At 52.9% G+C, this 26,963-nt stretch overlaps 1 protein-coding gene across 4 annotated transcripts in view; it reads left to right on the top strand.

The window, feature by feature from the left end:
* The window catches only part of Neurl1 (neuralized E3 ubiquitin protein ligase 1), an 81,914-nt gene extending 55,170 nt beyond the window's left edge, over window positions 1–26,744 (top strand). For all 4 annotated transcript variants that reach the window (XM_052760850.1, XM_052760853.1, XM_052760849.1 and 1 more), the window contains 5 exons: window positions 5,642–5,883; window positions 6,216–6,537; window positions 19,405–20,094; window positions 23,308–23,454; window positions 24,641–26,744. In XM_052760850.1, the coding sequence (XP_052616810.1) occupies window positions 5,642–5,883; window positions 6,216–6,537; window positions 19,405–20,094; window positions 23,308–23,454; window positions 24,641–24,882 (1,643 nt within the window). In that variant the 3' untranslated portion in view covers window positions 24,883–26,744. The remainder of the gene's footprint in view (window positions 1–5,641; window positions 5,884–6,215; window positions 6,538–19,404; window positions 20,095–23,307; window positions 23,455–24,640) is intronic.
* Window positions 26,745–26,963: the final 219 nt, after the last annotated feature.

Genomic DNA, 26,963 nt, shown 5'->3' with positions numbered 1-26,963 from the left:
GACCAGAGCTCACAGGAGCTGGAAGGCATGGAGTGGTGTACCTTGCAATGATTATACAACAGTGACCACTTTCTGAGCTGTCCCTACATCGTCTTGTTTGATCCCATGAAGACTGTGGTGACCCCATTTCACAGATGGGAAAGCTGAGGTTCCACAAAGTATCCACACACAGGGCAGAGTGGGTAAGCTTGTGGATAGCTAGGATTGAGCTCATATCTGGGGCCCTCTGCACTCTGGCTGATGTGTCACACCACAAGTGTAAGTTCACTTCTGCAGGTCTGTGTCAGGTGACATTAAGGCAAAGTCAGGACACCGCCCAGTGTGTGGCCCAGCAGGGCTAGTGCTGCCTCCCACACCCGCCCTGCTCCTTGGCAGCTCTGCCATCGGACTCCACAGTAATTCTGGGCAGAGCTTGGTGGGGGCCGTGAGGTTCTTCTCTCCAGAGGTGGGTCAGGCCCATGCTGACAGCTTGCATGCCCAAGAAAGACAGGGCCCTGGGGGCGTCTCACTCCTTATCAGCATCAGCAGGGGCCCTCGTGGAGGCTCCGTGAGCTTGTAAACTTGTCACTACAGGGCTGTCTTGGGCATCTGCTGGGAGCTGGTGGCAGGATGGGGGTTCTGCTTGAGCAGTTGCAAAGTCCTTGGGCTCCCTACAAGCCATACCTTTGCTGGGGTGCCTCGTCAGCACCTCCTCTCCACCTACCGCCCCGGAACCATGCGGAGATGAGCTGTAGTATTGGATACAGAGTCGGGTAAAGCATCCTGGACACACGTTGGAAGAGCCCAGTCAAATCTTGGTTTTGCCTCTTAGTCTAATCCTGACTTGTTCATCTAGAGAATGGGGACCTTACAGTGTCACAGAGATCCTCAAAGTGATGGAAGGGAGCCCGCCTCAGCTGCCCCGTCTGGGTCCTCGGCGCCAGAACTGTGCATGCAATAATCCTCATTGTGCTTTCTCTCCCCACAGCCCAGTGGATTTCATGTTAGATGTGACAGGGAGATAGCAGAAGTGGGGACTCAAGGGTGGCGGTCGCTCTGGTCAGGCTCCCCACATCAGCCACCTCTGAGGGTACCATTCACAGTATAGCCCATAGGTACTGCTATTCGGTGGCCCTGGCCCCTTAGGAGCACTCTTCACACTAGAGGTGTATAGACACAGTTTAGGTACCCTTATGTGGCAGTCCCGGCCCTTTCAGAGGAGACGTGATGGACGAGGCCTGAACGAGGCCTGTGACAGCAACACAGACAAGAGGGGACTGAATCCAGGAATGCTGGTGTGGATGGTGGCATTAATAGCCTGGGCATGGCGTGCTCAAGGACTCCCCTCAGACTGTGGGAGGAGTCGGGGAGGGTGTGGGTCAGACATTTACTGGGAGTGCCAAGCAGCTGGTGGGTTCCGGGGAGAGGATGGCCAGCAGACCAGAGAGGTGGCTCCATGTGGTGATCACACAGGCAGCTTGAGAAGAGTGTCTGGGGGTCACTCGGTCGGTGGCTGTCCCGAGAGCCTTGGAACCACAGTATGGCCAGGAGAAGTAGGCCCGAAGACCTCACGCTCCCCGGTGCACCCACCAGGACAGGAGCAGCATCCATTTCACATCCCAGGTTGGGAGGGGACTTGTGCTGAAGGTTAGAGTGTCAACCCAGCTTGGCTTGGGGACCTCCCGTGAGGCGGTCTAAATCTTAAGAGCCCTTCCTGGGACCAAGTGACGGGGGTCCCTTAATTCCGCCTTTCTTCCCGCTATTGCTGCCACCGGAAGACCTGGCTGGTGTTTCCCCCTCTCTATATATTGTGTGTGTGTGTGTGTGTGTGTGTGTGTGTGTGTGTGTGCGTGCGCGCGCGCGTGTGTGTGTGTGCGTGTGTGTGTGTGTGTGTGTGCGCGTGTCTGTGTGTGTGTGTGTCTGTGTGTGTGTGTCTGTGTGTGTGTGTCTGTGTGTGTGTGTGTCTGTGTGTGTGTGTCTGTGTGTGTGTGTGTCTGTGTGTGTGTGTGTGTCTGTGTGTGTGTGTCTGTGTGTGTGTGTGTCTGTGTGTGTGTGTGTGTGTGTCTGTGTGTGTGTGTGTGTGTGTCTGTGTGTGTGTGTGTGTGGTGTGAGGACATAAAATGTTCTGCTCTCCTGAGACAGGGTCTCTCACTGCATGTGGAGTAAGGCTGGCAGTCCCAGCTATCCTCCTGTCTCTGCTCCTCTCCCTCTGAGTGCCAGGGTTACAGATGCCTGCACAGCTATGCGCAGCTCATCATGTGAGTGCTGAACTCAAGTCTTACCTGATGGACCTCTCCCCAGCCTCAGCCCTTGCTGAAGTCCAGTGTCTGTTCAGTAACAATCCTCCTTTGCATATATACAGGTTTGGGGACAACTGAGTACATTCTGTGACCAACACCACTATTAAGACAGAATATTTCTGTCAACATGAGAACTTCCTTCAGGCTTCTATGTAGCCAAGTCTCTTTCCTCACCCCAAACTCTGACCCCGCAAACCTCTGCCTTTCCAGTGTCACTGAGATGCAGTCACGTAGGAGGTGACCTTTTGTGCTAGCTTTTGTCGCTGAGCGTGCATTTGAGTTTCCACTTTTCCCTCAGAGCAACCATCACTGTGCAGACACACCCACCACCCTTACCCCTTCACCAGCAGAGGCATACGTGAGTGGTTTGGGGATGGCCATGAATCAAGCTGCTACAGACGGTGTGCAGATCAAAGCCATGCTCTTCTCTCTTCTCTTGGGGAACACCCTGAAGTGTAAATGTCCTGTTGTCTGGAAGCTGTCCCCTCAGACAGACTGCCAACCTGTTTTCACCTAGGACTGGTTGTGTCCCAGCATCAAATGAGGGCTGAGTGTGGTGATATATTGTGTACCCTAATAAAATTTGCCTGAAGATCAGAGGACAGAACAAGCCACTAGATTAAACATAGAGGCCAGGGGGTGGTGGCACACGCCTTTAATCCCAGTATTTAGGAGTCACACTCCTTGAACCGCAGCACTTGAGATCTCCTGCCTCTGCTACCAGTATTTGGGAAGCACACCCACCTTTAATCCCAGCACTAGGAAGCAAGTAATATGGCAGGATGGAGAAAGGTAGAGGAGACAGGAACTAAAGGCTTTTCAGGCTGAGGAGTCCTAGAGGTAAGACGTGGCAGTGGCTTGTTCCTTTGTCTCTGATCTTTCAGCATTTACCCCAATATCTGGCTCTGGGTATTTTATTAAAAGACCAATCTTAAAATTCATGTTACAGCTGAGAGCTCCATGTATGTGGCTGGGAGGGACACACCTGATGTGTGTGTGCAGATTGCACATAGCTGGAGGCCAGGGTGTGTGTGTCCTGGTCTGTCACTCTGCCTTATTCCCTGAGATGAGGAAGCTCCAGCAATCCTGCTGTCTCTGTCCTACACAGCACTGGGATTATAGGCATGAGTGTGGCCATGCCTGGCTTTTTATATGGTCACCATGGATTTGAACTTGGGTTCTCATGCTTGTGTAGCTAATGTTCTTAGCCACCGAGCCATCTCACTAGCCTCAGCAGCAGGAAATTAAGATTCAAGGTGTGTCTGAAGCCAGCTGGGTGCCTCTTCCAGCCAGGGTACTTAAAACTACTGCTTCTTTTGTCCTTTACCTGGGGTGACCTCCTGCCCTCCACACTACCCAGAGTTCCCTTCCTGGGATGACCTCTCACCTGTCACATAACCTAGAGGCCACTTAGAGAGCCCACCCAACTATCTGGGACTCCTGAGATATTCCAGCCCTTGTGGACTGGTGGCTGCCAGAGCCCTTGCACCTCCGGACAGTTCGAGAACGTCCTGTCTTCCTGGAGAGAGCAAAGCAAACCTTTCTCATGCTACCCCATCCCTCGGGCTTGGCACACAAGAATTTGCTCTAGAACCCAGAGGAGTGTGTGTGCACAGGGTCACGCTGGTGCTAGGCGGTGGAGCTTGGTGTCTGGGCCCTCAAGAGAAGGAAGCAGAGATTCGAACTGACACAAAACCAAAGTAAGTATCCTGACAGGCTTGGCCTCCAGGGCCTCTGGGGTTGTCTATTCCTCTCCCTGCCCTGTTTCCATCTTCTTCCTCCCGGGGTCTATGCAGGCCTGCTGTTAACCACCTCTCGCTGCATTATTAAGCTGCTGTCCCATGAGGACTAAAATCTGAGACACCCCAGAAGTCCCAGAAGGACACCTCCACCTTCTTCTGCCCATTGTTATCCGTGGCTCTTTGCTTAAGATGACAAGATGGGCAAGCTCCATTTTCTGTAAGACTGGCAGGACACAGGAGCTGGGGAAGAAAGGATGCCACTCAGCTTCTGCTCCTGAGGCACAGGCCGACCAGTGTCCCACGGAGGGAGGTGTCGCTCAGCCAATGAGTAACAGAGAAGCCACCAGACACCTTATCCTGCAGCGTTGACCATTTCTGTTTGTCTCCCAGCTGTTAGCTGCACATCTGGAAAGTGCTTGCCCTTCCCCCAAGCCTGTCCTGCCCTCTCTCCCACTTCAGTAGATCATCAGTCCACCGCAGACCTGCCTCACCAGCTGAGTCCCTATGCTGCCCTTGTCTGTTGCCTCCTCCTCCAGGGGTCTTCCTGAGAGACGTGCTTCTTTGGGTGGTGACCACTGTGTGTCATGTAGTATGGTGATTTCCATCAATGTCTGTGTCCCGGGAAGGACCGTTGGCGTCAGGACAAGAGCTATGTGTGTTTTATGTTTGTAGCTTCGGTGCCAAGGACAGAACCTGGTATTTAGCGGATAATGAGAGATCATGAATAAGATGGATAGAAGAAGAGACGCTGGTAGTGACAGTGAATGGTGTGGGACGGAGTGATGGGCCATCACAGCTGCTGGTGGGGAGAGAATGGAGGTGATGGATGGCTAAAAACCCAGTATCCCAGTGGTTCTCAACCTTCCTAATGCTGCGACCCTTTAGTACAGTTCCTCATGCTGTGGTGACCCCCCTGCAACCATAAAATTATTTTTGTTGCTACTTCATAACTGTAATTTTGCTACTGTTATGAATCATAGTGTAAATATCTGCTATGCAGGATGTCCGATATGTGCCCCCCCAAAGGGGTCATGACCCACAGGTGGAGAACCACTGCAGTAGAGGGATGGTGGCGGGGAAAACACAGTGGATGGTAGCAGGAAGGATGGCAGTTACAGCTGGCCATGCTAGGGGAGGTGGAAATGCTGGCCACTGGTGGTGTGTGATAGTTTGTGTTCTGACAAATAGAGCTTGCCTGGAGATCAGAGGGTGGAGCTAGCCACTAGTTAACCACGGAAGCCAGGCAGTGGTAGCTCACACTTTTAATTCCAGCACTTGGGAGGCTCATGCCTTTGATCCCAGTATTTGGGAGGCTCACACCTTTAATTCTAGCACTCAGGAGGTAGAAACAGGAATCTAAGGTGGGTGGAGACAGGATCTCAGCCCATTCGGTCAGAGGATCTGGAGAGGTAAGAAGTCACTGGTGGCTGCTCCTTTGCTCTCTGATCTTTCAGGTTATTACCCTGATATATATGACTCCTGGTTTTAATTGATAAGACTCATTAGGATTGTGCTTCACAGTGGGTGATGGTTGTTTCTTTCCTGGCCCTCCCCTAGGAGACCCTGACCAGGCTCTTGGTCCTGTTAAGTTCTCTGAGGCTGTGGCCTGTTCCTTTGCAGACTCCATCGGGGGCTCCTTCCCGGTCACCTCTCACCGATGCCATCACAAACAGAAGCACTGTCCGCCCGTGCTGTCAGCTGGGGGGCTCCAGGCCACGCCGCTGCTCTTCCACCCCCATACTAAGGGCTCCCAGATCCTCATGGACCTCAGCCACAAGGCCGTCAAGAGGCAGGCCAGCTTCTGCAACGCCATCACCTTCAGTAACCGCCCGGTGCTCATCTACGAGCAAGTCCGGCTGAAGGTGGGCGCCCCTGACCCCTGCCTTTGGCCTCTTTGGCCTGCTGTTCTTCTACCAACAGCCTGCCCCTCCCCTTTTTTCTCCCCTTCTCTCATCCTTACTCCTTTCCCAGACTTCCTGGGTAATAAGACTCAGTGGGAGTGGCCTTCACTAACCTATAGGAAGGGCCCTGGGATGGGGGGTGGGGTGGGAATGAGCCACATAGTGATTTTCTGGCTGTCAAGACACTCCCAAGAGTTGGCTGAGGGTGGTCTATAGTGAGCCCACCCCTTTCCCTGTGGTCATGTGACCAAGGGGGAGAGGCTAGGCTGAGGGTCCCCACTCCCTGTGGCCAGATCACCAAGAAGCAGTGCTGCTGGAGTGGGGCCCTGCGACTCGGCTTCACCAGCAAGGACCCTTCCCGCATCCACCCCGACTCGCTGCCCAAGTACGCCTGCCCTGACCTGGTGTCTCAGAGTGGCTTCTGGGCCAAAGCTCTGCCTGAGGAGTTTGCCAACGAGGGCAACATCATTGCCTTCTGGGTGGACAAGAAGGGCCGCGTCTTCTACCGCGTCAATGACTCGGCCGCTATGCTTTTCTTCAATGGGGTCCGAGCAGCCGACCCGCTCTGGGCCCTGGTGGATGTCTACGGTCTCACGCGGGGTGTCCAGCTGCTAGGTGAGTGCCATCCCTCTGCTTCACGAGTTGCTGGGACTGACCTTCATTCCCATGAGTCATGGGGGCTGCATGGAGGCGAAGGGGCCCAGGAACAACTCCAGGGCTTTTCTAGGAACAGCAGTTTCCCCCTCCTGGCCACAGCTTTGGCAAGTGAAGCTCGGTGAGATTATGACCCACACAGGCCCTCCCTCGGGGTGCTTTCTGAGTTGGGTACAACTTTCACCACCAGAAATGGCAGCCCTGTTCCTGCCTTGCTTGCTGAGGTTAAAGTTGCTTTTAGTCACAGTTGTCTGTGGAGGCCTAGGCATGTCTCATGGCAACTCTGGGACTTTATTAGATGAGACTCACATTCAGGGTTGTTAAGTCCGTCATGGATGGGTGGTGCGGCCAGCTCTCTGTACTGGGTCTGCCCAGCCCAAAACCAAGTCCTGGCCCTGGCCTACAGCTAGCCTGGCACCTGGGCTCCATCCTTACCCTAGACTTTCTTCAAGGATACTAGAGGATGGGAGAGAGGAGCAAGAGGCACTGGAGGGGGAGCTCAAACCTGCAGCTTAACTTAGACCTTTCATGGGGAGGGGAAGGACTAAGCCCCTAGGAGCTACTAGGGGACATTAGAAGATGAAGCGGACCTAGATCACCAAGGGACAGGCTTCCTGGCCATGGCATCTGCCAGGACTGCCAGAGGCTTCAGACTGCATAGGGTCACACAAGGAGCCGGTCATGGAGGGGAGAACAGCCCAGACCGTCTTCGCAGCTTGATACGCGTGTGCATGTATGTTCAAGTCTGTGCTTGCAGACATGTGAACTCGACATGCAAACAGTGCCTGATCAGACAGCTTCCTCGTCTGGAAAACAGGCCCTGGGAAGAGTTAGAGAGGCTGAGTAAAGTGGCCGCACTGTCCTGGGTATCAAAGACACGTCTAGCCACTCTGTCCCCAGGCCCCTCACTTTCTCTCACAGAGAGAAATGCCACCAAGGGGCTTCAAAACCCGCTTCTGTTTTCCTTTCTGCCTCCTAAGCCTAGAAATTGTGAATGTTTTCCGAGCTCTTTGACTGAGTAAAGACGGAAAGTAAAAACAGACATGAGTAATTGCCAGAAGCCTGCGCGCTAGGTTCCAAACACCAGGAGGCTGGTTTTGTTAACGAGCAGTTAGGAACTTTCTGTTTTTCAAGTCAATAAAAGTGTTCCCGCATTCATGCTGACATGTTGAGAGCCCCAAACAGGCTATTCCTGGTGACAACTACCGAAGAAGGGTATCCGGGCTGGCTGGGTGCTCCCCCCCCTCCCGCCCCACTTCCTGTATGTACTGGATGTACCTGAGGGCCTCTCTCTACCTGCCAGAAATGATGTGCCTTAGCTAGTGAGACGAATCTGGGCTGCATCCTGGTCCAGCACAAGGGTGCCTGCACCAGACAGTGGACCCACGTGTACTGTGGGGCTGTAATGACCGTGCCGAAGTCTCAGAGGATGGACAGATGGGGATCAGCTGATGCACAGTAGTGGCCAGTGGCTGTCAATCATCCCTACCTGTCCTGTGGAGGACAATTCGCTTAACCCAGGGTTCACACACGAGAACCCCTTCCTGCTGCCCTGGTGTCTCCTGGGTCTCACACTGGAAGGCAGTAGAATTCCAAAGCTTAAGTCTGAGCCCCAGGCCACTCATCCAGTCCAGCCTCAACCACCTGCTCTGAAAAATGTCTGTGTCTTACCCGGGTCCCGGCCACGTGGTGGAGGGCAGAGAATGAGTGGTAACTTCCTGCTCTTGAGAAGGTCACCATCCTGTTGTGTGAGGGGTCTTTGCCCTCCCTAAGCAAAGAATACCCACCCCAGGACTGAGAGCCGGACCCAGGGCCTCCAGCATGCTAGGTGAGTGCCCCACCACTGAATGGGAGCTTTCAACTCTCCATCTTGAGACAGGGTCTCACTGGGTTGTCCAGACTGGCTGTGAACTTGCCTTTTCCTGCCTCAGCCTCCGGAGTACCTGAGATTACAAGCTTGGGCCACCAGGACTAGCCAAGCATGCCTCTCCTCACAGTCCCCACTCTTGCCTGAAGGCCCAGCTTGGAAGCTGCCTCCTCCCTGGGGCCTCTGGTTAGAATTTTCTTCTCTATCCTGTTCCCACCACAGCTCTGTGGTCTCTGGGAGCCTCAGCCATCCTTGTGTCTGTTTTCCCAGAGGACAGGAGTTCCTTCGAGGAAGTCCTACACTGCCGGCTGCCTTTAGAGCAGTGGTTCTCAACCTGTGGATCGTGACCCCTTTGGAGGGTATCGAAGGACCCTTTCACAGAAAACACGGATATTTACATTACAATTCATAATAGCAAAATTACAGTTAAAAAATAGCAGCGAAAATCATTTTATGGTTGGGGGTCATCACAACATGAGGAACTGTATAAAGGGGCCGCAGCATTCGGAAGGCCGGGAACTGCTGCTCTAGAGACTAACTCAATCAACCCTGCAAGTCTTGCTGGGTTTAGGCGGTGGCGTGGGAGGGGAGAGTGGAGGCTGGCTGAAAGGAAGTGCTGGGAGATGTCAGCTGAAGAAAAGAACAGGTGGGTGAAGCTGAAGGAGACCAGCCCTACCCCCAGACAGCCCTGGCCTCACTGGGCAGTTAGGGAGGCAAAGGAGACACCAGGACTCAATCAACATCCAACCTGGATGTAAATTGCTAACCTCTGTGGTCATAGAATCCCTCTCATCTGCCGGGACGCTTCCATCGTTAGCTCACTTAACCTCTGGGCAGGCCTAGAAGAGCGCTTCTCATCCCCATTTGGCAGGGAGAAGACTGAGGTCTGTGGAAGGCCTGGCCTGCCCATGTAGGGATGTGGCCGAGCTGGGTCTGAACAAGGAGTTCCACAATAAAGCGGTGTCTTTCCCACCGCTCTCCGGCAGGTTTACTTATAAAACGAGGCAGGACGTCAAGGGAGGCTCAGGTCTGTGGCGGTAGAATCTCCAGAGGCTTCTTGAAAGAGGAGGCTCAAGCGGGCCTTACACATTCCAGGAACTGGACGGGTGGGAACAAGGGGGGCCCCTCGTTCCTAGTGACACGGGGGACCCCGACCTTCAGGGTATTGAGAGTACGTAGGGGTGGAAGCCGGAGATGAATCAGCAGGGCCTCACGCTGGCGCTGGAGCCCAGGCTGCCCAACCCAGCCTGACCCACACCCCTTCTGTGACTATACATGGGTTTGCTCTGAGTAGTTGAGTTGCCCTTGGATCTGCTGCAGGCTACTTTGCATACTCGATGAGGCTGAGGCCTGTGACTGCTGTCCCTGCGTAAATCACTACAATCCCTGGCATCTTCAAACGAGGATTATGGCCCCTAAAGCCAATTAGTAGATTAAAATAGCTCTTCATTTCGCTCCTCCTAAATTGATGTGTGTGTGTGTGTGTGTGTGTGTGTGTGTGTGTGTGTGTGTGTGTGTGTAAAAAACAAGAGAGACGGAGGGGGAGGGGATAGAGATAGGGAGGGGGCTGGGGTAGGAAGGTGGATGAGAAGAGATGGTGGGGTGAAGGCATGGATCCCTGGGGGCCCCGAAGGTGGCTGCAATTCCAGGCCTGTGCCACCATGCCCAGCACATTCGAACCTTTCATAGCCCCCTCTTAACAGTTCCCTCTCCTCTTAAGAAACTTGTTCCTTTTCTTGGTGGCTCTGAAGATGGACCAATCTCTCCTGGGTTGACTATCCCCCAAAGATTATTAGACCTTTAGGAACTCCTCCAGGTTCCCCTGGCCCCTCCAGCTTGTGTGTGGAGCCACAGCCTCCACACCTGACCTGTCCAGTCTTCAGAGTACAGGTGTCCTCAAGCTCTTGGCACACTGAGGAGTGTGGCAGGGCACACATCCGGGATTTGAGCCAGCCCGTAGATGAATGGGCTGTACTCCTGAAGAAGTGGACAGTGTCGAGGCAGGGTCCTAACTCTCCTTCACTGTAGTCCAGACACAGTCTGCAGGCTGATCCCCCGCCTTCCAGGTCACTTCCCCGTGTGCTGGAGCTCAGTAGCTCACCCTCTTTCCTGCGGGTGCCCTGGCCCGGACCTGGGATGATATCTCCAACAATAACAGCTACGTACCTCCAGGAAGAAAGGCCTGCCAGCAACCAAATAAACACAAGTTTTATGGGGTGGTTAATACTAGAACAGATAAACTCCTATCCCAGTTTCTCGTGGTCTCCTTGCTTTTCAACTTGGTGTGGAACACAGGCCTGTAACCTCAGCATTTAGGAGGTTGAGGCAGGAGTATTGTGAGTTCAAGGCCAGCCTGGACTACATGAGACTGTGTCCCAAAGAGAAAAAAGTTAGAAAGAGCAGCTATGATCTTGCAAAAGGCTGGTGAGCCCAGACTCCACTCACAAGGTGGACATCATGTTGTGCCTGCCATGGCCTGGGCTCTCTGAAGAGAAGGGAGAGTGATGGGATCGTTGAAAACCCAGCTCCTCACCTTGACGAACTTTGCACCAAGGGACACGCCACATCACAGCTATGAAGTGGCCCAAATCTGATTCTGCAATTAAGTGTGACCTGAAGTGTCCAGCTGTAGGGTGCCACTGGGAACAATCCAGGAGGACTTCTGTGGGAAAAGAAATCCAAGTTGGTGAAAGAACGGAGTGGCTGAAGAACAATTTAGCCATAAATGGGTGTACACTGGCACGGGATGGGGAGTGAGCCAAGAGGGACGTCCCGCTTTGGAAGGGAGCGTGAAGAAGAAAGGCAGCAGGCAGCTTGTGGCCACGAGGGCTGTGTACAACTGGGCACACAGAGAGAGTTAAATGATCCGGGGGCTCCTGTGCTGCCTGGGTATTTAATAGGAGGAACCCTGGCTGACAGGAGGGAGTGCCGGGCCCAAGGCATGGTAGGGAGGGTCTGGAATTGGGATCCCCCAGCCAATCTGGACATGAGGTCAGTGTGAGCAGATCTGGTGCCACATCGGAGTGGTAGTGGCAGTGTCTGAGGGCCGGAAGTGGGGTTTACAAGGGTTCACGCCCTCCTACTCCTCTTTCCGAAGCAAACTTCCAGGTCCGGGTGGAAAGCCTCACCTGCCTGCTAGAGGGTGTTACACGTGAAGACTCGGGTGGCTTTCAGCCAGGTCCTAGGGGGCTGTTTATCCGGGGCAGTGGTCCAGCTTTGCAGCCCTGCACCGAGAGCCTCCTCAGCCCCTTGAGATGAGGCCCGGGGGCTGTATCCCGTCTGAGGTGCTCTGAGTGTGTGCTGTCAGGCTCCTTCCCTGACTTAACCAGTGTCTATGCTCAGCCTCAGCTGCGGCGTTCCAGAGGCCAACTGTAGTTTAAGGAGCCTGGACTCGTCCTGGGATGGGGTAGACCATTGGGGACACGATGCTAACGATTGCTCCGTCTTTGACAGTTTTCCTTAAAAAGAAGAATTTGACCACGTATGGTAGTACATATACACTGGAAGCAGAGGCAGGAGGATAAAGTCATGCTCAGATTGAGTCTGAGGCCATCCTGGGCTACATGAGGTCAGCCTGGGCTACATCCAATGCTCCCTCTTCCCTCAAATCTTACTGTTCCTTCTGCAGAGATTCTTCCAGGCATTTTCTTTTTCTTTTTCACTTCAAATCTCGCCAATTGTGTCAAGGCCCAAGCACCAAACCCTCCCCTCCTCCATCTGAGCTTCTTTCCCATCTTTCCTTACACAGGATGACACACCCTCCCCTGAACACCTGGGGCCTGTGCAGGTCTGAGTGGTTTGCATGGTGCATTGTCCTATTTTCTAAGGTGGCATGCATCTTCTGTGCACAAGGAAAGGTGTTTTATTATATGTATGTTGCAGAGAGGTCTGATGATTTGTCCAAGGTCATGCAGGTGGTAGTGGCTTGTTTGAACCAGGAGCCTGGGCTGTATTGCCTTCCAGCTTCTCTAGTTGTGAGTCCCTCTTAAGTCTGAATGCCCGCCTCCAGGTAGTCACTGAAGACCCGTTTTGTCTAGAACAGGGTGTCTGAGAGTTCAAGGCAGGAAGGATAATCTACTCAAGTGGATGGCAAAGGAGGTTGCCAGAGCTTCAGCAGTGTTGGGCCACGAAAGAGGTAATGGGGTTCCAGGGTATCTGATTCAGTATAGAGGGCAGGTCTGACTGGCTGATGTTTTTCCCAGATTCTCAAGGGCTTCATCTGGGTCTCCTATCCTAGAGCAGACTAGTGTGAGCAACATGAGATCATGTCCATGGGATTGCCAAACCTGGACTGTCTGTCACCTACAGAAAAGGCATTGCCACGTTTCCACCTAGTGTCTCATTGGCTCCAGATGTAGTTCTAGGGGTCTTGGTAGGACCTGTGGGGGTGAGAGGGTCATAGTGGGACCTGAGGGGAAGGGAGAGCTGGGTCCTGCAGAACTGGGGACCAGGCCCTCCTTTCAGAAGCAGGAGAGAGCCACCAAATCAAGACCTGGCCCAGTTGCTTACAAGCTGCGCAGTTGCCAGCATCTCTTGCCTTGGCCTCTGGATTATTTGGCCATAATTATCCACACCCCACTTAGCTAGCAGGTATCTGCAGAGGCTCACAGGTACAGGAAAGGTGTTTACACGTGAAAATGGGTTTTGTCTTTAGGTTAAAAAAAGAATACCCAATTTGCCAAATTTGCCATATTTGCCATGGTCACCATTACCAAATAGAAAACTCCATGCATGTCTTCTATTATGAAGGAAAACCATGCAATCTAAGATCCGGGTTGAGACTTGTGGTTCTCCAGTGGGGTTCTTTGGAACCTGGGGCTCCCCAGGACATCTCTGAGACAGCGAAGTGTAGAGGTGTGGGGAATGGGCATGGTGCCCACCTGCCAGACATCAACCACAGTGTCTGGTGGTACTGGAACAAAGATACCCCTACTTTAAAAAAGAACACTTGAGGTGGGTGTGGTGGCTCACACCTGTCATCCTAGCCATCGGAAGGCTGAGGTAGAAGGATCACTGTGAGTTCCAAGCCGACCCAAAATCCTGTCTCAAAAACTAAAGGCACACAACCAAAGTCAACAACTAACCAAAAACAACTAAACACAACAAAAGTTTGAGAGTCACTACATCAAATGATTCTGGGAGCCGCTGGCTCCATGATTCCACCAAGGAGTCTGACTTCAAGTGATTCTGGAACATTCGACACTTCCCTCAGTGACCTCACAAATCATGTTTGTTTCTTCTGGGCTGCCCATAGCTGAGTTTAAAGGGGAAGGGTGGAGGCCAGTGTGGTTTTCAGGGTACACCCAGAGGGTTGAGAAACCCTTGGTCCATCTGAGCTGGGTACTGCCTCCATGGCTCCTTCTCCTGTCTGGGTCAGATGCAGACCAGCAGGAGGATGTTTATGGAGACAGTAAATGTCCTGGCCGCACCTTCCAAACGGGGGCTGGCTGCTGCAACCCCATGCTAAAAGATTGCCCAGTGCTGTGGACGTGAGAATCCAGACAAACAAGGGTCTGGGCTGGTGGTGGCCCAGCTTCAAAAGAGGCCCCTTATGTCAGTGCCAGGACCCTGCCTTGGTCACCCCATGCCACTGGCTGTGTGTTAAAAGGCTGGGTGTCACAGGTGAGAGCTGGCCCTTGGCTTTCACCAGCCAACGTTACCCATGGCCTGGCTCAGGTTGATTTCCACGAACTTTTCAGCAATATTACACCGAGTGTGCCTTTTAGCGGCTGTCTGTCCTGCTGCCTAGGCAAGTCCTTCCCTGACCCTCTCCAAAACAGGATGAGCATCTCAGCTTGGGTGGAGAGCTTTATTCTCAATGTGACATTTAACCCAAAGAAGAGACTCAGGGGCCCCGGGGAATGATCTCCCACTCAAGAATCCAAACCAGGAAAGCTTTTCAAGACAAGGTTTCATGTAGCCCAGGCTGCCCTCAGGGTCATTGTGTAGTCTAGGATGGATGACCTTGAACTCCTGATGCTTCTACCCTCACCTCTGGAGTTCTGGGATTACAGATGTATACTACAGGTGCCTGGCTGGTTATGTGTTGAATATCAAACCCAGGCCTTGGTGTATTCTAGGCAAGCACCCTACCAAGTGAGCTATGTGCCCCACCCAAGGGAAGTGATGTTTTTTTTTTTTTAACAGTTGGAGTTATACAGACATAGGGGCTAGGAAGCTTTTTGAGGTGGTGAGCTTTCCCCAGGGGCACTCTTGGCAAGGCTTGAGTGAGAAGTTGGCAGGGTATATGGGTTGCCTAGTCCCTCCCTTCCTTTGAGCTCCTATCCAATCTAAGATGCTAAGACTGGTGGAACTGAGTCTAATTTGGATTCTTCCTGCCTCTAAGCCTCAACTAGCTGCCTGCTGGTTGCCAGGACCCAGGACCGGGCCCCTCTTCGGCCTATGGGTGGGCACAGGAGAGTACTAACAGCCCCACCCTTCTGCTCTGGTCCAGAACCACGGCCAAGCCCCAGAATTGGCAGGCACCAAAGGGACATGAAACCTAGTGGCTGAGCAGCTTCTTTCAAGATCTATGCCATCTCTGCCCCCATCACTAACCCCTCCCGAGCCGGCAGCTGCTTACATAACTTGTTGCTTCCAAATGTGGGGACACCCCATGGCTTGTGGCTCTAGGTTACCCTCATCCTGGGAGAGTCCAGATGTTGGATTTGGGGGATGGACACAGCTATACCCCATCTCCATGTTAGCTCACTCAGGGGCCCTTTGCCTCTGCCATGTGGTGGTTGCTCTGTGTCTCGAGTTGCTATTTCAGGGCCTTGCGCAGCTGACCCCTTGCTAGGACAGTTATTTGGAGCCTGCTGGCTGCCTACAGCTGCTCCTGCTGAGTGCTGGAGAGGAAGGGGAGAAGACATTCTTGGGCTGGGTCTGGCCGCTTCCAACTGCTCCTGAGCCTCAGCGCCTAGCTCAGCAACATTTCCAATAAATCCACTTCCTAGCCCCGTCTGTCTCCCTCTCTGTCCACTTTCTTTCTCATTCCTTCTCCTTTAATCTCCACATTGAGCTAGTTCTCCTGGGTTTTTAGTCAGTGACTTCAATCAAAGAGCATTTCCTGGGTGCTTACTGTGACTTGGATGTCTACAGACAACATGAACAATGAATTTGTGTGGGCGTGTGGTGCTGGGGTTTGAGTCCAGAGCCTTGTGCATGCTAGGCATGTGCTTTATCACTGGCCATGCCCCCACCCCAAAATGCTAATATCTGAAGTTTTCTGGGCAACAGGGGCTCTGCCCACCCCTGACCTGCCAGAGCTTGTCGAGACAGGCATCTGGCTCCATTCTCTAGGTACATAGCACATGCTTGAGGGAGGCTGCTTACACAAAGGCCACCAGCTAAGTACCAGGTAGAACATTTAACACCTGGTCTGGAGTGCCCTAGAGCCCATGGTGACATGGAAACAGTGCTCATGCTGACACATGATCATGTGTGCCCGGTACTTTCCCAAGTGCCTAGTGTGCCTTAGTCCATCACATTCCTGCAGCATCCTTCCAAGGTGAGCCTCAGAATGAAGGTTTTAAGTCAGATACATCTCTCACAGCTGAAGAAGAAAGGCCCCATGAGGTTGAACCACTTCTCCAAGGTCAAGTCAGGATCTGAACCCAGGCTGATGACTTCAAATTCACTACACTTGACCAGGTTCCTATCAGTATATTGCCTACTAGAATATGGATTTTGGTTACAAAAACCAACCAACTGACACCCAAAGTACTCTTAGGTTGTGTTATCTGGAGTAGAATGTCCATATTTTTGGAGGCGATAGTCACTCTGAGCCTTGAGCTTCTCAGGGCACACTTGGAGTACTGTCTGGGTCTGTTCACTCTCTAAGTGGTGGGAAAGTGTGTCTGCAATCTTAAGTATGGAAGGAGAGATGAGGAGATGTGTCTTCATTACAGGCTCAGAGCTCAAGACGGGTGGTGCCTTAGATACAGAGGTGAAGAGTTCAGTTTAAGAGAAACCCAATCCCCCCTCAGAGGACTAAGTCTTTCCTTGCTTATTGAACTACTTCTGCAATTAGTGTCCACAACTCTGGCCTGTGCTGCTGTGGACTATAGATACCACAGCCTGCTCAGCTCCAGGACTCTGAACAGACTGTCCCGAGTACATGGTAGCCTGTGTGAGATCTTTCCCATAGGTCTTGGATGGGCATCTCCCAACCACTTCTCCGTGATGTTCCCCTCTCCTCTCTTCTTCCAAATCCCCAGAGTCCCCAAGGCCCAGTACTGGAATCCTTGAGGGGCCAGGGAGCTGAAACTGGTTCTTTAGGGCCCAGGCCCTCCCCACCCTATCCCCCTCCCTTGACCTCCTCTTCCTTCCTGTCCACTCGTTTCCCCTCACCTCTGCCTCTGCACATCCCCAGCCTCCAAGCCAGGGCCATCGTTGTCAGAGTCAATTCCCTGGAATAATCAAGTTTTCCGGTCGGCTCCCTCCTCCTTGCCAAGGCAACACAGGGAAACCCAAGCAGCCAGGCCCCAGGAGGCTTTTGGAGCAGCGTGAGACTTAAGAGGAAGGGCATCACCTTCCTGAGTACAGACAACAGCATCTGGGAGAGACAGGGAGAGGGGCTTTAGAGACTCCACCGTCTGTGGAGGGCCAGCTATGGTCTCTGCTCTTCCTGCTGGCTTATCTTCCAGGCTTTGCTGGAGGACTTGGGCACCCCAGCCACCTAGGCACAGGAAGGCTCCTGAGAAGGCATAGGTTGTGGTGTGGTTTACAGTGGTGCCAGTCAGATGTGGGGATGCCAACTCTGCAAAAGGGGTTCCATTTGAAATGAGTGTGGTGCTGGGTGGTGATGGAGCAGGCCTTTAATCCCAGTACGCGAGAGGCAGAGGCAGGTGGATCTCTGTGAGTTTGAGGCCAGCCTGGTCTACAGAGAAAGTTCCAGGACAGCCAGGGCTATTACACAGAGAAACCCTATCTTGAAAAACCGACCCCCTTGCCCCCAAAAAGAGTATGGCATTAGAGGATGGGCAGGGCAGACCTTACCAATATTGAATGTACTTTCTCGGTGGCTGTCACCCAACAGCTCTGAGCTGTATTTACAGTGGGATGGTCTCCACGGGCTGTTTTAAGGATATCGTTCAGGGGGTTATCCCCAGCACATGTCATTACTGTCACTAAGTTACAGATCCATGGAGCAGGACACAGCATACCTATTAAAATACGGATGGAGGCCGGGCGGCGGTGGCACATGCCTTTAATCCCAGCACTCAGGAAGCAGAGCCAGGCGGATCTCTGTGAGTTCGAGGCCAGCTTGATCTACAGAGCGAGATCCAGAACAGGCACCAAAACTACAGAGAGAAACCCTGTCTCGAAAAACAAAACAAAATAAACAAATAAACAAACAAAAAACACGGCTGGAAACAGCTGTTGGCATGAAAAGGAGGTGTTCGGGACACAGTAGGAGATAAAAAAGTGGTTGTGAAAAAGGAAATGTGTGCAGCAGGGACTGGAGCCTGAAGTCCATGCCCATGGAAGGGCTTAACATACTTCATGGATGCCCAGATGTTATCCACAGAATTTAGAGATTCTCAGTGTTCTGAGACGTGCCAAAGTTATCACATTTTCAAAACGGTTTATTACTCATGGAAGGGTAAACATTATTGGTGTTTATAGAGAACTCAATTTTTGCCTTAACAAAAAACTAAAATACATTTAAAAGACTCTGACATGCCCCAATCCAAATATGGGAAATGCCTTTTCTCTGAGTGGTTGGCTAACAGAGTTGCGTGTTTCTCTTTGCTGGAGTGTATGGTCTTTGAAATGAAGCTTGTATTAGCTGTCTGGATTAGTGAGACAGGGTTTGAAGTTCGGTGAAGCTGCTCTCAAAAGTCTTTATTTCTTGTGAATTAACTTCCCCTCACATGAATGTCTATATGTGACAATGATAACCTCAAGGTAAGTATTGGTTTTAGATGTCACTGTTTATACAAAGAAACTGGGAGAGAGAGGTCCCTTCTGGCCTCCTAGAGTGTGACAGTATCAACAGTGCCTGTGATAAATGGTTATTGTTTGTCTAAAAGCCACTCTGGGGACTGGGGAGATCGCCCAGTGGGCAAAAACCAGGAGGACCTGAGTCTGCTGTCTTTGTTTGTTTGTCTGTTTACTTTTCAAGACAGGGTTTCTCCGTGTAGCTTTGCGTCTTTCCTGGAACTCCCTCTGTAGCCCAGGCTGGCCTCGAACTCACAGAGATCCGCCTGGCTCTGCCTCCCGAGTGCTGGGATTAAAGGCGTGCACCACCACCGCCCGGCTAGTTTGTTGTCTTTTAAAGGCGGGATGTAGTGGTGTGTTTATAATCCCACTGCTGTGGATGCTGAGACAGGAGGATCTCTGGGGCTCATTAGCTAGTCATCCCAGTCTACTCAGGCAGTTCCAAAACAGAGAGACCTTCTCTAAACAAAAACAAACAAACAAACAAACAAATGTGGATGGTGTCTGAGAAACAACAGCAAAGATTGACTTCTGGCCTCATTCTAGATGTCAAACATAAAGTAGGGAAGTCCTAGGGATTAGAATGTAAGAAACCTTTTTCTTCCGTGGAGGGGCTGAGGGTAGAGGACATCAATCCACTAAGACTGTAAGTCTTAGTGGGCACTGTGGCACACAATGAGTTCAAGGCTAGGCTGGGGACACGAAGCTCTTTCTCAGAAAAATAAAAGCCCCTCCTCATACAGTTTAAGAGTCAATACACTACAAGTTCTGTAGGGTTACTGAAGACAGTGAGGAGAAAGCATTGCCAACCGGGAAGCATTTAGAAGCAACCAGATGGCCTTGAAGTTGGTGTCTTCCAGCCGCATGCCTTTCTTTAAAGGGCACATTCCCGCGCCCCCCTTGGCTTCCCGCCTTTGCACCCGAGCGAGCGGGGGCATCTTAGTGTCGGTGGCTCAGGCTGTGCGACCGCTGTGGGACGGTGACGGTCCCCCTGTCTCTCGCCCTCCCTGCCGCAGACAGCGAGCTGGTGCTGCCCGACTGCCTGCGGCCGCGCTCCTTCACCGCGCTGCGGCGGCCGTCCCTGCGGTGCGAGGCGGACGAGACGCGCCTGTCCGTGAGCCTGTGCGACCTCAACGTGCCGGGGACCGACGGCGACGATGGCGCACCGCCCGCCGGCTGCCCGATCCCGCAGAACTCGCTCAACTCGCAGCACAGCCGCGCGCTGCCGGCGCAGCTCGACGGCGACCTGCGCTTCCACGCGCTGCGCGCCGGCGCGCACGTCCGCATCCTGGACGAGCAGACGGTGGCGCGCCTGGAGCACGGGCGCGACGAGCGCGCGCTCGTCTTCACCAGCCGGCCGGTGCGCGTGGCCGAGACCATCTTCATCAAGGTCACGCGCTCGGGTGGTGCGCGACCCGGCGCGCTGTCCTTCGGGGTCACCACGTGCGACCCTGGCACGCTGCGGCCGGCCGACCTGCCCTTCAGCCCCGAGGCCCTAGTGGACCGCAAGGAGTTCTGGGCGGTGTGCCGCGTGCCCGGGCCTCTGCACAGCGGCGACATCCTGGGCCTGGTGGTCAACGCCGACGGAGAGCTGCACCTGAGTCACAACGGCGCTGCGGCCGGCATGCAGCTCTGCGTGGACGCCTCGCAGCCCCTCTGGATGCTCTTCAGCCTGCATGGCGCCATCACGCAGGTCCGCATCCTCGGTGAGTGCCCGTCGCGGTCCCCCAGTTCATGGTGGTCCTGCTAGGGCCTAGCAGCTAGACAGTCACCCTAGGTGAGTTCTGGGCGGGGCAGAAGCTTCTGACCCACCCATGGCTGGGGAAGAGGTCAACTCACATCGCAACAGACACACAGCCTGGACAGATCCATACGCCTCGGTGTGAAAATCGGGGATAGGGAGTTTCCACCAGCAGTGAACTGAGACTTGGTTTCCTCCGGACTGTTGGAAGTCTTAATGAAAATCAGGTTGGCTGGTTGTGATGGTCCATGCCTGTAATCCCAGCATTACGAGGCAGAAGCAGGAGGATCCCTGCAAGATCGAGGCTAGTCTGCATATTGAGTTTCAGCTTAGCCAGAGCTTCTTAGTAAGCTGTCTCAAAAACAGAAAAACAGCAACAGAAAAGTCCCAAACACCACACTGCTGTCTTCTGTGGTGACACCTGCGTCAGAGTAGTCAGAGTAGGAGAATCTCGGAGCAGGTGGCCTTTGGGCATTCGATGGCAGTGCTGTAGACTCTTTTCAGAAGAGGCAGTTTGAAAGGATTGGCGGATGTGGGCTCATGTTAAGCCACACTCTCCGGCTTGTTCTGTGGGATAAGTGTCCCTTACTGTGACCAAGTGTCTGACAGGAAGGGACACTGAAGGGAAGATGGGTTTGATTTGACTCATAGTGGGGGTGGAATGGCAGGAATGTGGGGGCGGGTCACATTGCATCCATCTGTCAGAGAGGTGAGTGTCTTCATTCAGCTCCATTTCTTTTTCTTTTTTATTCAGCATGGGATGGTGTCACCCACACCCAGGGTGGGTTTACCCTGCTGGATATCTCTCACTAGCCTCACTATAAAGTGCAGATCTTTGAATCCTGCCTCCAGAGATCCTAATTCTGTAGCTATAGGATAGATTCTGAACATCTGATTTTGTTGTTGTTGTTGTTGTTTTTGAGACAGGATCTCTAAATAGCCCTGGCTGTCCTGGAACTCATTATGTAGACCATGCTGGCTTCAAACTCAGAGATCCAACTCTGCCTCCTGAGTGTTGGGATTAAAGGTGTGCGCCACCACATCCAGCTGATTTATATTTTTATTTAAAGTACCTTTAGCCAAGGTTGGAGAGCTCTGGGCCTCTCCACCCCATGGCTCAACCCAGGCAGCTTGGTAGTGTTGGTAGTGTATGCAGATGAGCAAGCCTGGGCTGCTTTCTGGGCTCCGCCTTCTGTGAGGGGCCAGGATTGCCCAGTGCTTGTGTTTATGTATGTGGTGCTGTCGAGATTGTGAGTGTGGAGAGCTTGGGAAAGCTGATAAAAATCAGTGCAGACTTTCAGCTCTGTAGAAACCAGATGGAGGGATGGTGAGAAAGCAGATAGAAAAGCTACGCAAAGAAATGAGGCTGGAGTGCCAAGGAGTTAGAGCCGAAGAAGGATAAAACAGGAAGGAGAGAGATGAATGAGGTTAGAGGAGACAAAATCGAACAGGAAGGAAGATGCATCAGTCCAGGGTGAATGAGAATTCATTCATTAAAATGAGATTGGATTGGGAAACAAGCACACACAAAAATCTGAACTGAGATGAGATAATCAGCTCCACTAAACTGCTTCTCAGACAAAGAAAACCACACAGAGGCGAGGTATGCCCTTGCATCAGCACCACCCAGTAACAGCTGAGCAGCTTTCCAGTAAGGCTCTGTCATCTGGAGGGGTTTATGAGAGTGGAGCAAAGGGAATTAAAACAGAACACAGGACTTTTTCTGTCCCAGATGGTAAGTGGGTCAAGGTGGATGTTAAGAAATACCACCCAGAACTCAATGTCTATTAATAGCTCCTGAGCTGTTTGGAGAAGGGGGCATGTGAGCCAGCAGAGTGGTGCTGGGGAATCCTGACTGACTCCAAGGGGATTAAAAAAGCCAGTAGCAGCATACGAAGATTCATTGTTCCCCTTACGGTAAATACTTGGCTTTGTGAACGTCCCCTGTAAGCCGATAACTCAGGGCTATTTCCTTTATCCATATGTACACAACCTGCAGCTTTCTTTGTGCTCATTGGTGGATCAAAACTATTTTTACTAGAGATAATTATATCAGGTTTTGCATTTCTCATTGTTTTGAAAGTGCTAGCCAATGCAGTAGGGTAAGAAAAGTAAGTAGGTGTGCATTTCTGTAGTAAGAGAAACTGTATGAGCTGGGCCTGTAACCCCAGCTATTTGGGAGGCTGAGGCAGGAGGACTAGACGTTCAAGGTTTGCCTGGGCTGTGGAACATGTTCAAGGCCAGCCTAAGGCCACTTAATGAGATCCTATCTTAAAATAAAAAGTTAAATAAGGGTATTGGGACATTGGTCAGTGATAGGGTGCTTTCCTAACATGAATGAAGCCCTGGGTTCAGTCTCTGGTGTGGAGGAGGAGAAGGGGAAGGGAGAGGAGAGATGAGAGAAAAGAGAGACCCACCCTACTCATTGAGGATTCTTAGAAATAATGACACTATTACGTGAGTTTCAGAGCATCTGCTGTGCACACAGCATTCTTTTAGGGCCCGAGGGAAATCACAGGCAGTGAGGCGGCTTGTTCTCGGCAAGCTCCAGGTTCTGCTAGAGAACGGAGCTGGATTCTCAGGCAAAGAAGACATAGTACTTCAGGTTGTGTGGCTGGGTACGGCTAGTCAGTGACGGTGAGGTAGTATTTAGGGGGATCCATGGCTTCCCGGAGACTGAGGTTTGAGGACAGCCTTCAGAGGGCAAAGGCTCTGTCCCCAGGCTCATATGTGCACAATGAACCTCTGGAAAGGACTACAGAAGGAAGGGGGGGAGAGAGGGAGAGGTTGTAGGATCGGAATATAGGGACCAGGGTGCCAGTATAGAGAAAGTAGGTGGTTCCTAGGCACTGTGGTAGAGAGGGCAGGACTCTGACAGGAGACTGAGGCAAGAAACAGGGACAGGGACTTGATTCCCTGAAGGTCAAAGGTACCTAGGAGGAGTGGAAGGGGGCTACTAGGCAGAAGTTAGATTGGGAATTGTGGGCGAGGTAGAACGTGATGCCACCTCCAGATCTATAGGTGAGAACAGAGTAAGGGTGGGGGCTGAGCCAGCCTATGGGTCCTGCCCTGAGCCTGTGGCTATCTTACAGGCAGGTGTGGGAGCTCTCTGTGGGGGTGGGGACTGAAGCTTTCTCCAGTAGGCTAATGGCACTGTGGCCCGTCCCCCCTTTCTCAGGCTCCACCATCATGGCTGAACGGGGTGGTCCATCTCTCCCCTGCTCACCTGCCTCCACTCCAACCTCGCCCAGTGCCCTGGGCAGCCGCCTCTCTGACCCCTTGCTCAGCACCTGCAGTTCTGGGCCTCTGGGTGGCTCTACCGGCGGTGAGTACCAAGGCCCTGGGGCTGGGCCAATGCTTCCCTCCTCATTCATACCAGAGAGGGATGGTGCAGCCGTTGTTAGGGCTGGGGCTGGCGGCTCTCACCAGGGGACTTTTATTCTTTAAAAAGTTATTTTTTTACATTATTTGAGTGTGTGTGTGCATGCATGAATGTGTACAGTGCCTGTTGAGGTTAGAAGATGTGCTGGATGCCGGAGCTGGAGTTACAGGCAGCAGGCAGTTGCAAGCTAACTAATGTGGATGCAGGGAATCAAACTCTGGTCCTCTGGAAGAGCAGCAGGCCCTCCTAACTGTTGGCACATCTCTTCAGTTGTCTTAGTCAGGGGTGCTATTGCTGTGAGGAGACACCATGGCCACTCTTCTACAGGAAAACATTTCATTGGGGCAGGCTTACAGTTTCAAAGATTTATTTCCATTATCACGATGGTGGGACATGGCAGTGTGCAGGCAGATGTGGTGCTGGAGAAGGAGTGGAGAGTCCTACATCTGGATCTGCAGGCAGCAGAAGGAAAAACTGTCACACTGGCCACGGCTTGAGCTTATAAGACCTCAAAGCCTGCCCCCATAGTGACACTTCCTCTAACAAGGCCACGCCTACTTCAACAAGGCCACACCTCCTAATAGTGTCACTCCCCATGGGCCAAGCATTCACACACACACACACACACACACACACACACACACACGAGGCTATGGGGGCCTTACCTGTTCAAACCACCACAGATAAGCAGCTGTGTTTTTTTTTTTTTTTCAAATCTTTTTTTAAGATTTATTTTCAATTTTGTGTGTATATGTATGGTGGTGGTGGGCTGTGTGGCTATGTGAGTAGAGGTGCCACGGAGCCCAGAAGAGTGTATCTGATCCTCCAGGGAACTTCTGGAAATGCATACAGCGGATACCAGGGTTAGTGCAGGCGGGTCATGCCTTCAAAGACTTGGGAAGTCCTTCTTCCCCCTTCCCTCCTTTCCTGCCACCGTCACTCTGGCCCTGGTCTGGGGCTGTGTGGCCAGAGCCAGGCTGACAGAGCCGAGCTTCTTCCTCGGGCAGGCAGGTGGGGTGAACGGTTGGCTTTCCATCCTGGAGGAAGAGCTGAGCCCAGGGGCTCTTTTCTCACAGGCCCTGTGCTGGGCTGGGTCACAGCCCATTTTGATGAGTGCTTTTGTTCTCAGGGACAGCCCCCAACTCACCTGTGAGCCTGCCCGAGTCGCCGCCGGTGACCCCGGGTGTGGGCCAGTGGAGTGATGAGTGCACCATCTGCTATGAACACGCAGTGGACACTGTCATCTACACGTGTGGCCACATGTGCCTCTGCTACTCCTGCGGCCTGCGCCTCAAGAAGGCCCTGCACGCCTGCTGCCCCATCTGCCGACGCCCCATCAAGGACATCATCAAGACCTACCGCAGCTCCTAGCCCACCGCAGAGCCCCATCTGCACGCCCACTTCTGCAGACGTCAGCCCAGCAACAGCTAAGGGGAAGCCAACAGGGTCCCTTCTCTTCTGTTTGGAAAACTCTTCCTCCTTTTCCAATTAAACATGGGAATCAAGGTCCCTGAAGGTTTGGGCTGAGAGGCTCTGAGGCAGGGAGGTGGGGGCACAATAGAATATAATAAATGGAGGGGAGGGGAGAGGGCACCCCACAGTCTCCCTCTTTACCCAGATCTCTGCATGGTGAGGGGCTGAGGCAGAGTCTCAGCTTGTTGCCACACCTCACGATCTAGGCAGATGTCTAAGTTGTGCAGCCCGTGGGGCGCCTCGGAGAGCTCGAACTACGTGTAGCTTCCCCTGGGCAGCTCGGGAGGAGGCCAGCGGACTCCTCCCGCCCTGGGCAGCTACAAACTGCATGCCCTGTCTCCTTCTCCTTACCCAGAGTGGGTAAACAGACAGGCTGCAGAGTCTGGGTCCTAGGTCCTTGACCTCGTGCCGACCTGCCACGTTCAGGATCTCTCCTTGCCATAACTCACACCAGTCACCTCGCTGGTGCCGTTACCTAGGGGGCCCTTCAGTATTGGCTGAGGGGGCCCTTTCTGTTGTCAGGGTCTCAAAGACCAGGTCCACAGCCACCCCTAAGGCCTGTCCTCCCTCATCTCAGTGCCAGCCTTGGCCTGGGCTGATCTTGCCATCATGTGTCCAGGAGGGACAGGGGCCCTCAGTGGGGTGGGGGGTTTCCTGGGCTATGGACAGCCCTTTTCCTTATTTTAATTAATTTATTTATTTGGTTTGTGAGTTTTGTTTGTGAGTTAATTCCAACCTGGGGGCTCCTAAAATGCTACTGTTGGGGGGATTGCCAGGTGAAGGGCAGCAGAGAATAGCCACTCAGAATCTCTCCCAGGCCCTGACACAAGGCTCGTGGGCAGTCCTGCTAACCCCAAGATGAAACTCCGGGCTGGGGGCCTCCCAAGAGGTGGATGAGCCTCTCTTGGATGGGGAACCACTGATATCCACCTGTGCCCTTCCTCTCTGTGTGGGAGCCAAGTTAGTGTGGCTGGTTCAAGGGCATCTGTCCTCAGGAGTCCCCCTCCATAAAGACATCCAAAGTGCTGGAAGGTTAAGGAAGGCTACCGACACGTGGGCCAGGGACCAGAATGGAGACCCTTGTTAGGAGGGTGGATTGCAAAAGCCAGGCTCCTGGTCCTGCTAAGGGAGTGTCCGTCACTCCTGGGCTATTACCCCTGCAGCTCTCTGCCTCTTCTGGGTTACTGTGGAGTCCTAGCCCAGGCTCTCCCAGCCTTTCAGCCTTTGGCCCTCAGATGGCTAGTTTTATACCCTCAAAGATGGCATCTGTCTCGACAGGCAGGGCCTGGGGCTCTGTCCTGGCCACTGGCCAGTCCTGCGGTCCTAGCCCGAGGCCATCCTCCAAACCTCAGCTTCCCCCGTGTCAAGTGGCTTGGGGGTGGAATACTCCCCACGTGGTTCCTGGGAGTTCTTCTAGGGTGTCTCTTAGGGGAAATGTATTCGGGAGGCATTGAGAATGGTATACCAAGGTGGGCGTTTGCCTGTGCTGCCCTTGCAGAGACCTGGGGAATCTGTGCCACCCTGGGTCTCACCTCTTCAGTCACTGGACCTGGTAGGCCCTTTCTGTGAGAGCAGGCTGGAGCTGGTAAGTTGCCCCATCTAGCTGGGGGCTCATCCTAGAGATGGAGAAAGTCTGAGCGCAGAGTTGGCTGGCTGGAGGTGGGAAAAGAAGCCATCGTCCATTCTGCTAGTACAGAGATAGTACTGCCTCCTTTGTGAACTGGGTCACTGTGTTTGTGAATAAAGGTGATTTCGTACCAGCCTGAGGGCTGTGCTGTGCGTCTGGAGGTTGGGAGGGGGACCAGTGTGTGAGTACACCTGAGTGGTTAAGAGCTATCAGGAACAGTCCCAGTCTCTTCGGTAACTGTAGACCCCTGAGTCCCAAAGGGCCTAAGACAGAGAGGCCTCCTTAGAGTCAGGCTTTGGAGCATGGCATGGGGTTCAGAGAGTGGGGTCCATAATACCAGGCAAGCCTTTTA

This window comes from Peromyscus californicus, unplaced genomic scaffold (assembly GCF_007827085.1).
Source record: "Peromyscus californicus insignis strain IS unplaced genomic scaffold, ASM782708v3 Scaffold_4__1_contigs__length_199733344, whole genome shotgun sequence".
Classification (NCBI taxonomy): domain Eukaryota; kingdom Metazoa; phylum Chordata; class Mammalia; order Rodentia; family Cricetidae; genus Peromyscus; species Peromyscus californicus.
Note: the sequence above shows the minus strand (reverse complement) of the source record. Positions and strands in the feature narration are given on the sequence as shown.